The sequence below is a fragment of the Peromyscus californicus genome, unplaced genomic scaffold (assembly GCF_007827085.1).
Source record: "Peromyscus californicus insignis strain IS unplaced genomic scaffold, ASM782708v3 Scaffold_10__1_contigs__length_136768540, whole genome shotgun sequence".
NCBI classification, from domain to species: Eukaryota; Metazoa; Chordata; class Mammalia; order Rodentia; family Cricetidae; genus Peromyscus; species Peromyscus californicus.
This window is the reverse complement of record NW_026294391.1, coordinates 13,160,202-13,174,330: the sequence shown is the minus strand read 5'-3', so window position 1 is coordinate 13,174,330 and position 14,129 is coordinate 13,160,202. Positions and strand designations below refer to the sequence as shown.

The window sequence follows — 14,129 nt, the reverse complement described above, 5'->3', positions numbered from 1 at the left end:
ATAGGTCGGGAGAGCGAAGGAGGCCACCCCTTGATAAAGACCAATGTGCTTACTGCAAGGAGAAGGGACACTGGGCCCGAGAGTGCCCCAAGAAGCCACAAGGACCCCGCCGGCCCAAGCCCAAGACTGTAGACCTCCTTAGTCTGGAAGACTAGGGGAGTCGAGGCCAGGAGCCCCCCCCCCCTGAGCCTAGGATAACCCTCAAGATCGGGGGGCAGCCCGTGACCTTCCTGGTTGATACTGGTGCCGAACATTCAGTCCTAACCCATGCCGGAGTGCCTCTTAGCCGGCATTCTGCACTGGTGCAGGGGGCAACTGGAAACAAGAGGTATTATTGGACTGCCGAGAGAAAAGTCCAACTGGCATCAGGGCAAGTAACTCACTCCTTTCTGCACATACCTGAATGCCCCCATCCGCTGTTGGGACGGGACCTATTAACCAAATTGAAGGCACAAATCTATTTTGATGAGAAGGGACCGAGGGTCACGGGTCCTAAAGGAGACCCTCTACAAATCCTTGCCCTCAGTTTAGAAGAAGAATACCGTTTGTTTGAACCAGAACCCCCGGAGAAATCACCTGAGGAACTACAGAACTGGCTGAGAGAGTTTCCTCAGGCCTGGGCAGAGACTGGGGGCTTGGGGCTGGCACACGATCAGCCACCGCTGGTGATCTCACTAAAGGCCTCCGCGACTCCCGTTTCAATTAGACAATACCCAATGTCACGGGAAGCTCATGAGGGGATCAAGCCCCATATTCGAAGGCTCCTAGACCAAGGGGTGCTAAAGCCCTGCCAGTCCCCTTGGAACACCCCTCTCTTGCCTGTTAAGAAACCGGGGACAGGGGACTACAGGCCGGTCCAGGACTTGAGAGAGGTCAATAAGCGGGTGGAGGACATACACCCCACGGTGCCCAACCCCTATAACCTTCTGAGCACCCTCCCACCGACCCACGTCTGGTACACTGTGCTAGACCTGAAGGATGCCTTCTTTTGTTTGAGACTGCACCCTCAAAGTCAAATGCTATTCGCTTTTGAATGGAGGGACCCAGAAAAAGGGCTTTCGGGACAGTTAACCTGGACCCGGCTCCCTCAGGGCTTCAAAAATAGCCCAACCCTCTTTGATGAGGCCCTACATGCAGATCTGGCCGGATTCCGGGTCGAACACCCAACCCTGACTCTGCTCCAGTACGTGGATGATCTACTCCTGGCGGCCAGGAGTCGAACCGAGTGCCTGGAGGGCACTCGAGCCTTATTGGCCAGACTTGGACAAAAGGGCTATAGAGCCTCAGCCAGAAAGGCTCAAGTATGCCGAGACAAGGTTACCTACCTGGGCTACACCCTGAGCGGGGGGCAAAGATGGTTAACAAGAGCGAGGAAGGAGACGATAATCTCCATCCCTCCTCCTCGGAACCCCCGCCAAGTTCGAGAGCTCCTGGGTACGGCTGGGTACTGCCGCCTTTGGATTCCTGGCTTTGCCGAACTGGCAGCCCCATTGTACCCCCTCACTAAACCAGGGGCCATGTTCCAATGGGAAGAGAAGCATCAGAAAGCGTTCCAACAGATCAAGAAGGCCTTACTCGAGACCCCGGCTCTGGGTCTGCCAGATCTAACCAAGCCCTTTGAGCTATTTGTGGATGAGAACTCAGGTTTTGCCAAAGGGGTACTGGTGCAAAGACTGGGACCTTGGAGGAGACCTGTAGCGTACTTGTCCAAGAAATTGGACCCGGTGGCTACAGGATGGCCATCATGCCTCCGCATGGTGGCAGCCATTGCCGTATTACTCAAGGATGCCGGGAAGCTGACTCTGGGACAGCCGTTGACTGTGCTGGCCTCCCATGCAGTGGAGGCCTTGGTCCGACAACCACCGGACAGATGGCTTTCTAACGCCAGAATGACTTATTATCAGGCCTTACTACTGGACTCAGACCGGGTAAATTTTGGGCCGACAGTTTCCCTTAACCCTGCTACCTTGCTGCCACTGCCTAGCCCCTCCGAGGAGCATGACTGCCTCCAGATTCTAGCCGAAGCACATGGCACCCGCCCTGATCTGACAGATCAGCCGCTTAAGAATCCAGACGCTGTCTGGTACACAGATGGGAGCAGTTTCCTGGAGGAGGGGAAACGCAGAGCCGGGGCAGCTATAACCACCGAATCGGAAGTGGTATGGGCATCGTCACTCCCACCCGGGACATCGGCCCAGCGTGCAGAACTGATTGCGCTCACCCAAGCTCTCCGGATGGCAGAAGGTAAGAAGCTCACAGTTTATACTGACAGCAGATATGCCTTCGCCACTGCGCATGTCCACGGGGAAATCTACAGACGGAGAGGCCTGCTGACGTCCGCAGGTAAGGAAATCAAAAACAAAAAAGAGATCCTAGACCTCTTAAAGGCCCTGTTCCTCCCGCTCCAACTCAGTATTGTCCACTGCCCAGGGCATCAAAAGGAGGACTCTGCAGTAGCCAGAGGGAATCAGCTGGCGGATCTGACTGCCCGAACAGTGGCTTCCCAGCCAGCAGGGAGCAGCCAGTTGATGGCCATACAAGAACCACAGCCTGAGAGAGACCCCATGCCCTATAGCCCAGAAGACCATGAGCTAGCAAAGAAAATGGGGGCGGACTGGGAACAAGGAAGACAAGCATATATACTAGGGGACCGGATGGTCATGCCAACCTCCCATACCCGATACATGCTGAGATTCCTCCATGCATTGACCCATTTGAGCAAAAACAAGATGAAGACCCTATTGGACAGAGAAAACACCTGGGCAGTGCTGCTGAACCAGGATCAGGTACTCCAGCAGGTAACTTCTACCTGCCCAGCCTGTGCTCAAGTCAACGCAGGAAAGGTTCATCTAAACAAGGGGGCCCGCCAAAGAGGCCATCGTCCTGGTGTTCATTGGGAAATAGACTTTACAGAAGTAAAACCCGGACTCTACGGGTACCGGTACCTCCTGGTCTTCGTGGACACTTTTTCCGGATGGATCGAGGCATTTCCAACCAAGAATGAGACAGCTAACGTGGCAATAAAGAAACTGTTGGAAGAAATCTTCCCCAGGTATGGGATGCCTCAAATATTGGGGTCGGATAACAGGCCTGCCTTCGTCTCCCAGGTAAGTCAGAAGGTGGCCAAATTATTGGGGGTTGATTGGAAACTCCATTGTGCATACCGTCCCCAGAGCTCAGGACAGGTAGAACGAGCTAATAGAACAATCAAGGAGACTTTAACCAAATTAACGCTTGCAACTGGCACTAGAGATTGGGTGCTCCTACTTCCCTTGGCTCTCTACCGAGCCCGAAATACTCCTGGCCCACACGGCCTAACCCCTTTTGAGATCATGTATGGGGCCCCACCTCCTGTTGTAGACTTTCTCCATCCTGATATTTCCTCCTTTGCTACCACCCCTACTTTAGAGGCACATCTTCAAGCCCTCCAACTGGTGCAGAGGGAGATCTGGAAGCCCCTGGCCAAGGCCTATCAGGAGCAGCTAGACAAGCCGGTGGTGCCCCACCCCTTCCAGATCGGGGACTCCGTTTGGGTCCGACGACACCAGACCAAGAATCTGGAACCACGGTGGAAGGGGCCCTACACTGTCTTGCTGACCACCCCCACTGCACTCAAGGTCGACGGGATTGCTGCATGGATCCACGCCTCGCATGTGAAGGCTGCCAGGGAACCCGACCCAGCAGGATCCAGAAAGTCAACATGGACAGTGCGCCGCACACGAAACCCCCTAAAAATAAGGTTGGCCCGCAGCTCCTCTTCCTCCCCCTCCTCTTAATCTCTGCCTACCCCCAGGGGACTAGGGCGGCAGAGAGCCCGCACCTAGTTAAGAGGCTCACTTGGCAGGTTATCTCACAAACTGGGGAGACGGTCTGGCAAACGACCGCCCTTCACACCCCCTTCACATGGTGGCCCAACTTGCATCCAGATCTCTGCCAACTAGTAGCAGGGTCAGGGGACTGGGACATCCCTACCACTGACCCCATGAACCCCAGAGCACCAGACGTCTGTCAGGATGGTAAGGGAACTTGCAAATGTAGTGACGGGAGATATGGATGTGGTCACCCTGAAACCAGAGCAGCCCTGTCACAACTATCCTTTTACGTCTGCCCTCGGGATGGTAGGGACAGAAAGATAATTAGACAATGTGGGGGTTATGAAAGTTACTTCTGTAGAGCATGGGGATGTGAAACAACTGGTAATACCTATTGGGAGCCTTCATCCACTTGGGACCTCATTAGGGTAAAAAGGGCTACCCAAAGAGAAAGCCACTCATGGCGTCCTCTTACTCAAGGACGTTGTTGGGGAACTGTCACGTTAGGAAGAGATAACACTTACTGGGAAGGGGGGGGCCTGTGTAAATTTCACCTGCAACCCCCTGAATATATCTTTTACTCAAAAGGGAAGGGAGATAACACAAGACTGGATTAAAGGTAGAACATGGGGACTTAGACTTTACATGACGGGATGGGACCAGGGAGTCGTGTTTACGATTAGGCTTAAAATCACAGAGCCCTCCGCCTCTATAGGTCCCAACCAGGTTCTCTCTGACCAAAAGCGCCCCTCTTTACCCGCTCCGGCACCCCCGAGGGCTACCCCCCGACCCAATTCGGCCATTCGCCCAAGCACGGCTCCGAATGCCACTATAACCCCAGTCACCCTCCAGCCACCCAGGCCTGGTACGGGAGACCGGCTATTGAATCTTATAGAGGGCGCTTACTCAGCCCTCAATGTTACCAACCCAAATCAGACTCAGGAATGCTGGTTATGCCTAGTCTCCACATCCCCCTATTATGAGGGGGCGGCCGTAGTCGGAAGCTTCACCAATTCTTCTTCACCCCCGTCAGGATGGGCCTCGACACCTCAGCATAAGCTCACAATCTCCGAGGTGTCAGGACAAGGACTATGTCTGGGGATAGTACCCTACACCCACCAACACCTGTGTAATCGCACCCAGGCACTTGTTCCAGGACCCCACTATCTCGTGGCTCCCAACGGGACTTATTGGGCCTGTAGCACTGGACTTACACCATGCCTCTCCTCCTCAATACTAGCCAACACGGCCGATTATTGTGTGCTCATAGAACTGTACCCCAAGATAGTCTACCATGCACCTGAAGATATCTATGCCCGATATGAGACAGGGGTCCCCCGTATAAAAAGAGAGCCAGTCTCGCTAACCCTGGCCCTGATACTAGGTGGATTAACTATGGGAGGAGTCGCTGCCGGAATAGGCACAGGTACCACTGCCCTCATGGAAACCAACCAGTTCAGACAACTCCAGGTTGCCATGCACACCGATATCCAGGCACTGGAGGAATCCGTGAGTGCCTTGGAAAAGTCACTCACCTCCCTGTCTGAAGTAGTTCTGCAGAACCGGAGGGGATTAGACCTCCTCTTCCTGCAGGAGGGGGGGTTATGTGCCGCCCTTAAAGAAGAATGTTGCTTCTATGCGGATCATACTGGGGTGGTGAGGGATAGCATGGCTAGATTAAGAAAAAGATTAGAACAAAGACAAAAACTCTTTGAAGAACAGCAGGGATGGTTTGAAGGATGGTTCAGAAGGTCCCCCTGGCTCACCACCCTCATCTCCACCCTTATGGGACCCCTTCTGATTTTATTGCTCCTTCTGATGCTCGGGCCCTGTATCCTAAACAGACTTGTCCAATTTATCAGGGAACGCGTTTCTACTATTCAGACCTTGGTATTGACCCAACAATACCAACAACTCAACCAGGTAGAAATGGAGCCACATCCCTATTCTTCCCCATGAATGGAGGATTCCATTCCCTGAGATAAGAAAATGGGGGAACGAAGGGCCCCAGCATACTTGCTTAGCCTAACGCCATTTTTGAGCAAGGCCTGAAAAGTAACTAAAGGTCAGAAAAACAACTTGTACCCTGGATAAGAGCCAAGTCAGCAGGCGTGTCGAGCTCGGGGAAAAACCACGAGCTGTCCTGAGTTTGAACCTGGCCTCATATGAATCGTCCAATCAGAACCCTGTAAACTATGCTTCCTGCTTCTGTACCCGCCCTTCCGCTGCCCAACCCTATAAAAACCCTCCACCCCAGCCCGTGGGCGCGCCAGTCTCTTCAGCCTCTGGAGGGACTGTATCGCCCCGGGTACCCGTGTTCCTGAATAAAGCCTCTTGCTGTTTGCATCTGACTTGTGGTCTCAGTGTGATCTCTGGGCGAGGGTCTCTCCAGAGGGAAGACTCCAGTCGGGGGTCTTTCAAAAGCAACTAGTTTCATATTGATATTTACTCCTCCATTACCCTCCCCTCCCCCTATTGCCCAAATTTCATATTTGTTTTGTATATATACCTTATAAAAGTGTAGCTTAAAGGCAATTTTATACATTTTAGTGGACCTGCATTTTTGTATGTATGTTGTATGCATGCATATATAAATATGCATGTTTGCATATGTGTGGGTACACATAAACGTGCAAGAGTGTACATGTGCAAATGTGTGCCTGTGCATGTGGAAGCCCAAGGCTGATATCAGAGATCTCCTTCTACTGCTCTCATGTTATTCACTGAGGCAGTGTTCCTCAGTTGAATCTAGAGTTTGCCTATACAGCTTGTGGGACTAGCCAGCTTGCTCCAGGGATACCCTGTTTTGCCTTCTGAGCACTAGAATTACAGGCAAGCTGCCATGTCCACTCAGCATTCCCATGGATTCTAGGAATTCAAACTTGTCCTCATGCTTGCAACTGCTTTAAACAGTGAACAATCTCCTTGGCCACTAATATGCCTGCAGTCTGACGATGAACTCCATCACTTGAGATTAAATATGGAATTTTCCACTTGCAGAATTAGGTCAGCACTCAAAGGGTTTCAGACTTTGAAAAATCTAAATATTGGATTTTCAAATTAGGGATACTCAATCTGAATATTTAAAAAGCACAACAATATTCTTACTGACAAAATGTACTACCAAGAATGTACTATAGCCTCCTGGTAAGATACTTGGAGCTTCTAGAGGAATATAAAGTATAGACATGATCATTAATGAGAACTCAATATTGTTCGGCTTTGAAAAATGTGGAAAATGCCCTTTATTTCATCCATATATATTGAAGTATGAGTAGGATTTATACCTTTTGCGTAAGTTCCTTTGGGAGAATGACTGGGATAGAACCTAAGGCCTTGCACATATTAGGCGAGAGCTCAGCCCTGAACCAAATCTTTAATGCCTAGCCCCATGTTCCAACCTGCTGCTAGTCTCAACTGCAAGGATTGCTAGCAATACCCACTTTCTCAGACTAACACAAACATCATAAAAGATTAAGAGGTAAGGATAAGCACCAAAGCAATGCATGAAGAGACCACATGAGACACTATTGGAAGAGATAATTTGCTTTAACCTTTTCAGATTGCTCCTCCTCACTGGGCACGATCTTGCTACACTGAACTTTCTCAGTCTCCACTTTGGAGCTTTGGGATAGTAGTGGTGGTGGCATCTTAATGCAGATTCAGCAGTGTTTCATCCAAGGCAGAGCTGCAATCAGAAAGAAATGCTTTAAAGTATCATTCACCAGAAGTACCACAAAATTTTGTAGACACTCTTGAGAAAACTTAGTTTTTCTATAGCATTTCTAAGAAAATGTATGCCTTAAGACTGAGTAGATCTGGGTACAAAGCCTGGTCCTATCCCAATTAACCCGGAGAAAATAACTTAAACAACATGGGCTTCAGCTGCTCCACCTATAAGTAGAAGTAATTATACCTAACTCTAACTACAGCTTCTTTTAATTGAGACATGCCACCCTCTATAGGTGCCGTGGCTGTGGCTTAGGCCCTAGTTTAGACTCAGGAATACTAGGCACAAGTTTACATAAGAGTTGTGCACTGAGACAATCAAATACATGACAGTTCATATAGCATGGTTACTACCTTGTGGACTTGATGGTATTTTTTAAGTCCTGGTCACAGAAATTATAACACTACACAAAAATACAGGAGGATGACTACATACAGCAACATATGCATAACAGGCAAGACGGTACCCTAAACTGGCATCCAATTAGAAGATACTATGATCTAATTCTATATCTAGGTATCTTATCTAGACACCTAGGTAAGAAAATAAATAGCTGGGTGGTGGTGGCGCACACCTTTTATCCCAGCACTCAGGAGGCAAAGCCAGGCATATCTCTGTGAGTTGGAGGCCAGCCTGGGCTACCAAGTGAGTTCCAGGAAAGGCAGAAAGCCACACACCCTGTCTCGAAAAACAAAAAAAGAAAGAAAGAAAGAAAGAAAGAAAGAAAGAAAGAAAGAAAGAAAGAAAGAAAGAAAGAAAGAAAATAAATAGAAAAGAGCAGAAGGAAACAAATTATTGAAAATAATTTATGATAAGAATTTAATAGTCACTACATCCCTTAGGAGAGTTCTAGCTTTGCCAATCTCAGTATGGGATTTTAGTTTATATTCTCGAAGGTTCTTTTAGTTTGTGAATCCTCAGTAGTTACGATACACGTAAGTGCTGGGTAGTAGTGGCGCACGCCTTTAATCCCAGCACTCAGGAGGCAGAGGCAGGTGGATCTCTGAGTTTGAGGCCAACCTGGTCTACAGAATGAGTTCAGCCAGGGCTACACAGAGAAACCCTGTCTCAAAAAAAGATATACATATGCACCTTACAGGCAGCTGCATTATTATTAAAAGTAATTGTTGTTTTGCTACACAAGAGATCCTTTCAACTCTGACAGAGCTTCCCTTCCAAACCCATTCACATTCAATTTCCATTTTATAGTACCAAATGAGTTAAGTGAATGACTACCCCCAAAGAAAATATTAAGCAACACAGATTACCAAGCACTTTCTAAAGTACTATAAAGTCTTTCTGATCATGTTCAAAAATACTTCAAAAAATTTAAAGGTTGTAGTATTAAAGAGCTGGAATGGACACAGGTTTTAGAGTTCCAGTAATCAGGCTTCTAAATCAGCTAACTTACCATCTCTGAGTCTCAGGGACCTCGTTTGCAAAACAACTATAATGCCACTTACATAGAGAGGAGTTGTGCAGCTCAAATATAAATCTGTATGTATAAAGCATACATGGTAGGTGCTCAATAAATGTTACATTCTCCTCTCCTCTCAAATCTAAACCAATTTGTTTTATCTCAACCCCCCAAAACTCGGCCAAGCAGCAATAAAGTTAGATTGGATGCACCTATAACTTAGTACACTGTCTAAAATCACTTATACCACTATCATCATTCTTGCTTCAAATACATTGTTTATGACTTACCAGAGACCTATGTTATGAAACCTTTACCTTTACCCTTCAAAAGGAAGGAAGAAATATGGAGTCAAGAGACTAGAAAACTTTCAGCTGATGACTACAGACTAAACCCCAGAGAAAATGAAACTATGCAGATGATGTCGATACTCATTATCCACAATACTAAGCATCTGCTTTGAGGGATCCATACACTAACTTAGGTAAAGTAATATCCCAGCCACCAGAGACAGACAGAGGAGAAGGGGGGACCAACATTCTCTAAAACATTATTTTATAATGGATGCTTTGGGGCTAGGGAGATGGTTCAGGGGGTAAAGGGCTTGCTCTGCAAGCATGAGAACCTGAGTTTGGATCCAGATCACTCATGGAAAAGCCTGGCATAATGGTACATGACCATAACCCCAGAACTGGAAAAGAAAGAGTGGAGACAGGTGGATCCCTGGCACTCCTTGGCCATTAAGTCTGAGCAGTCTGTGAGTTTCAAGTTCAGTGGGATAGCTTGTTATAAAAAATAAAGTGGAGATCACTCAAAGAAGGCACTCGGGCTTAAAAACCATGAAAGGGCACTCTTGATTTCTACCACCTCCAAAACCTCAAACCTTCCTTAGAGGAAAAAAAATCGAATACTTTCCCCTTTCCAGATTGTCCATCTTCCCAGTTTTAGGCTGATAATTGTTGGATGTTGTACTGTACATTGTGACCCACACAAGGGTAGCAGAGAGAATCTGATCAAAACAGACTACAGGAATGCCTATGCACATCACTTCACATAAAAGGTAGTTGAATGCAGCAAGGCACTGGAAAGAGGGCACAGCACAGTGTCCGTGAAAGCAGCACTGGGGGAGAAAAATGCCTAATGTAGCTCTGACCCTGTCGGCAATTGTTTTGATGACGCTGGGCAATCTGAATGGTGAGTTTCCATCTAAGAAAATGAGGCAACATGACCACAGCTGTCTCCTATTCAGAATGTGACCAATGACTCGCAGCATTAGAAATACCTGGGAGATTTACAAAACCCCAGCATGTAACTAAACAACAGCTCCGGGTGTTGTGTGTGCATTTTAAAGTTTAAGAGGCACGCTGCTCTGCAGTCCCTTAGACCCCGTACCTCAAAGACTCTAAGTGAATCTTAGCAGAAGACATCCCTAGAAAAACCAGAGTTGAAGGGGCGGGGGGGGGGGGGGCGCTGAAGAAGAGTCAGTAGAAATAAAAGGGATAAGGAGAGAAGACAAGTTTTCACCCTGTAATTGATAGTTCAAAACACATTTTCAAGTAGCATTCTCTGTCTTAAAAATCCAGCGGATCTCACAGCACTTGTGCATGAAATCAATCATGTATACTTTCACTTGTGAAAGACCCTTTTAAAAGTACTCTGACTGCGGCCATGTGTACTGGATCATCCATCTGAGTTGAAACCCACTCTCATTAGCTTTTCTATCTCATACCCCAGTAAACACTCCTTGCCCAACTTTGGGCAGGGTTCACTCCAAAGACTTTTGGCTGGCAGAAGGAGACCAATATTTCCTTACAGGTACACTGTGCATTCCAACAAGAGAAGACAGGGTTCGACAAGTAGCTGGAAAGACCCAAGGACCAACTAGCGGGTGACAGTGCCAAACACTTGAGCTGACAATATAAACCAAAGGTGTCTACCTCACACAGAGATTAAAGATACAGCAAGAAAGACCAGGGAGTATGCGTCCTTACCTACCCAGTCTGTCTCAACCAGTCCTGGGCTCTCTCTAACAGGGGCCACTAGAGTTTGCTCCAGGAGAAAGCAAACTGCTGATGGGTTACCAGGGTCCCAGTCAGCACATGCAGCTACTATGATCCCCTGACGAGAGGGAATGGGTATTTTTAAACTGAACTCCGGGGCTAACGGACCTGTCATTGGACTGTGGGTTTGAGCTGGACCAGGCTTGGGGAGTAATGTGTCTCTGCAAAGATGCATTTTAATCCTCCTGGAGGATGGGGAAAGAACTACTGAATAATGTAGTGTCATGTCAATTAAAACAATTAACAACCCTTCTAGAGTCCAGTATTACGTCCTGAAGGCTTTACAAATGTAGGAGAAAGGGGACAGAAAGTTTGGCCCCTACTTTATGAACGAGCACCTGAAGTGCACAAAGCTAGTAGAAGTTAAAATTAATTCAGCCCTAGCTCTCTATGCTAACCATAGCAAAATTTTAATTGCTTTAAATACTGGCCAAAAAGATCGGTACTTTAATTATTCCCACTTCAGAAATGATAAAATGCAGCTTGCTAAGTGCCCGATGTCACATAGCTACCCTGAGGCAGGGCAATTCTATAATACAGATATTCTCATTTATTTCATTTCTATATTAATTCAGTTGTACAACATATTACCTAAAGAGCAGGAGCTCTGTTCCCAAAACTAGAAAACATAGAGGAGGAATTGGCAGAAAGTTTACAGAATTTATAATCTGCCTAACCCAAACAGAGATGCCAGGGTTAACTCTTGGGCTTCCCCTGCATACAGCAAGTACTCTATCCACAAAACCACATCCCTACCTTCATTATTAGCCCACCCTCCTGACAGTCTATCACAGTGTCTACACTGAAGACATGAATATGATCCCAGGCCCTCTCCTTCTTAAATCTCCCATCTATATAATTTCCTGTAAGCAACATCACTGTGCATAACTGTGTCCCACAAGGACTAAAAATTAATATGAGGTTCATCAATCAAAAGCAACATAAAAATCACAAAAGTAATTTAGGCTTGCCTATTGCTTTCTAGGTCATTGAAAAACAAAACAAAACAAAAAGTTACTTAGTAAAGAAAGTTTTTAAGATCATTTTGGTTTTGACATAAGAATTCACTATAAAGCCTGAGTTGGCTTCCAATTCAGGATTGTCATGCCTCATTTTCCAAGTGCTGGGAATATGGGCAGGAAACACAAGACTGGCTCTTTAAGAAACTCAAAAATTTATTTTTCCCTTAGCCTTCATGCCTCAAGTTCATTTAACCTTCTCTCAGGGGAGTAACCAAAAGGAACAAGAGGAAAGAGGAAATAGCTCTTAACTCCAGTATAACAATATACCACCTCCAGGCATGTGATGTGAGCTTTCTTTTCCTCCCTCCACAGTACATTAAAGCCCAGCAGAAAGTTATTATCTATCTCACATTAAAATATATCTAGGGCTGGAGAGATGGCTCAGTGGTTAAGAGCACTGACTTCTCTTCCAGAGGATCCAGGTTCAAAGCCTGCACCCACATGGCAGCTCACAGCTGTCTGTAACTCCAGTTTCAGGGGACCTGACGCCCATGGCAAAACACCAATGCACGCAAAACAATAATAAAATATATTCTAGACGGATCCATGATTTAAATGTGAAAATGAAGCCATAGAAATAAAAATGATAAAAATGAAAGAATATTTTTATAACTTTAGAGAAAAAAATTTAATTAACAACAAGGAATCCCCTTGATAGCTGCAAAGGAGGAATGGCACCTTTCAATGGGAGTCAAATTTGTGAATGACAATGGTTTTTTCATCAGGAACCATGAGGCCAGAAGGAGTAACACAGTATTTTCCAAGAACTAAAAGTAGAGATCTGCCAACTCAGAAATATATACACAGAGACAATATACTTTAGGAGTAAAGGGGGAAAATCAAATGTTTCTTGGAATATGGGAAACCAAGAGAACATGTCACCAATAGTCTATAAACAGAATGCTCATAGAAGATCAAAACAAATAAGCAAACAAACAGTTTTTAAAACAAAATAAAAAGATAATAGGGGGAGTACTGGAACACCAAGAAGAAAAACAATGGAAAGAGTGAAAAAATAATGGAGTGGCTAGAGAGACAGCTTGGTGCTTAAGAGTGCTTACTATTCTGGTAGAGGACCTGGGTTCAGTTCCTAGCACACACTCACATGACAGTTCACAGCTGCCTGCAACTCCAGTTCCAGAGCATCTGCCAATGAAAAGGCAAAAACAAATTAGTGAAAATATAAAACAAAAAGCTGGTACTTTAACAGATGAAACACTTGACAAGCTCTAGTTAAGACAGACAAGGAAGAGAGAGAACTTAGTATAAAAAAGACCCAAGCCGGGCGGTGGTGGCGCACGCCTTTAATCCCAGCACTCGGGAGGCAGAGCCAGGCGGATCTCTGTGAGTTCGAGGCCAGCCTGGGCTACCAAGTGAGTTCCAGGACAGGCGCAAAGCTACACAGAGAAACCCTGTCTCGAAAAACCAAAAAAAAAAAAAAAAAAAAAAAAAGACCCAGAGGGAAACTAGAGAGAAGACCCAGTAGTTAGGAGCACCTGTTGCTCTCACAGAGGACTCAAGTTCCTTTTCCAGCACCTATGCTGGGTGGCTCACAACTGCCTGTAATTCCAGTTCCAGGGGATCCATGCTCTCTTCTGGACTCCAGGAGTATTCACATGGCATGCATGCAACAAACAAACACACACACACACACACACACACACACACACACACACACACACACACACACACGCATGCACAAGTGAATGTGCACTCTCACACTTAATAAAAATAAATCTTAAAATACAGGAATAAAGAGGTATTCTATACAATAGTGACTGTTATCAATAATGTGGTAGATACTGCTAACTTCCAAATTTAAAATTTAAGAAAGTAGATCTTAGTGGCCCAGGGTATGGTGGCATGCATCTATAATGGATAGTTATTTCAAAATCAGCGTGGGCTACATATGTAGCCCCTGTCTCAAAAAATAAAGGAGGAGTTGGGGGAGAGAAACAGAGAGAGAGAGAGAGAGAGAGAGAGAGAGAGAGAGAGAGAGAGAGAATAAATAAAAACACCAGGAATAAAAAGAATACCTCAATTGCAGTGATGTTATCATATATTAATATGACTAAATTCATCAAATAT

The 14,129-nt window shown here is 46.3% G+C and overlaps 1 protein-coding gene across 1 annotated transcript in view; it reads right to left on the bottom strand.

Annotated features, from left to right (window-relative positions):
* Window positions 1–7,462, bottom strand: part of Ccnb3 (cyclin B3) — a 59,705-nt gene extending 52,243 nt beyond the window's left edge. Inside the window, exon 1 of the mRNA XM_052743539.1 lies at window positions 7,367–7,462. Within this exon, the coding sequence (XP_052599499.1) occupies window positions 7,367–7,462 (96 nt within the window). The remainder of the gene's footprint in view (window positions 1–7,366) is intronic.
* Window positions 7,463–14,129: the final 6,667 nt, after the last annotated feature.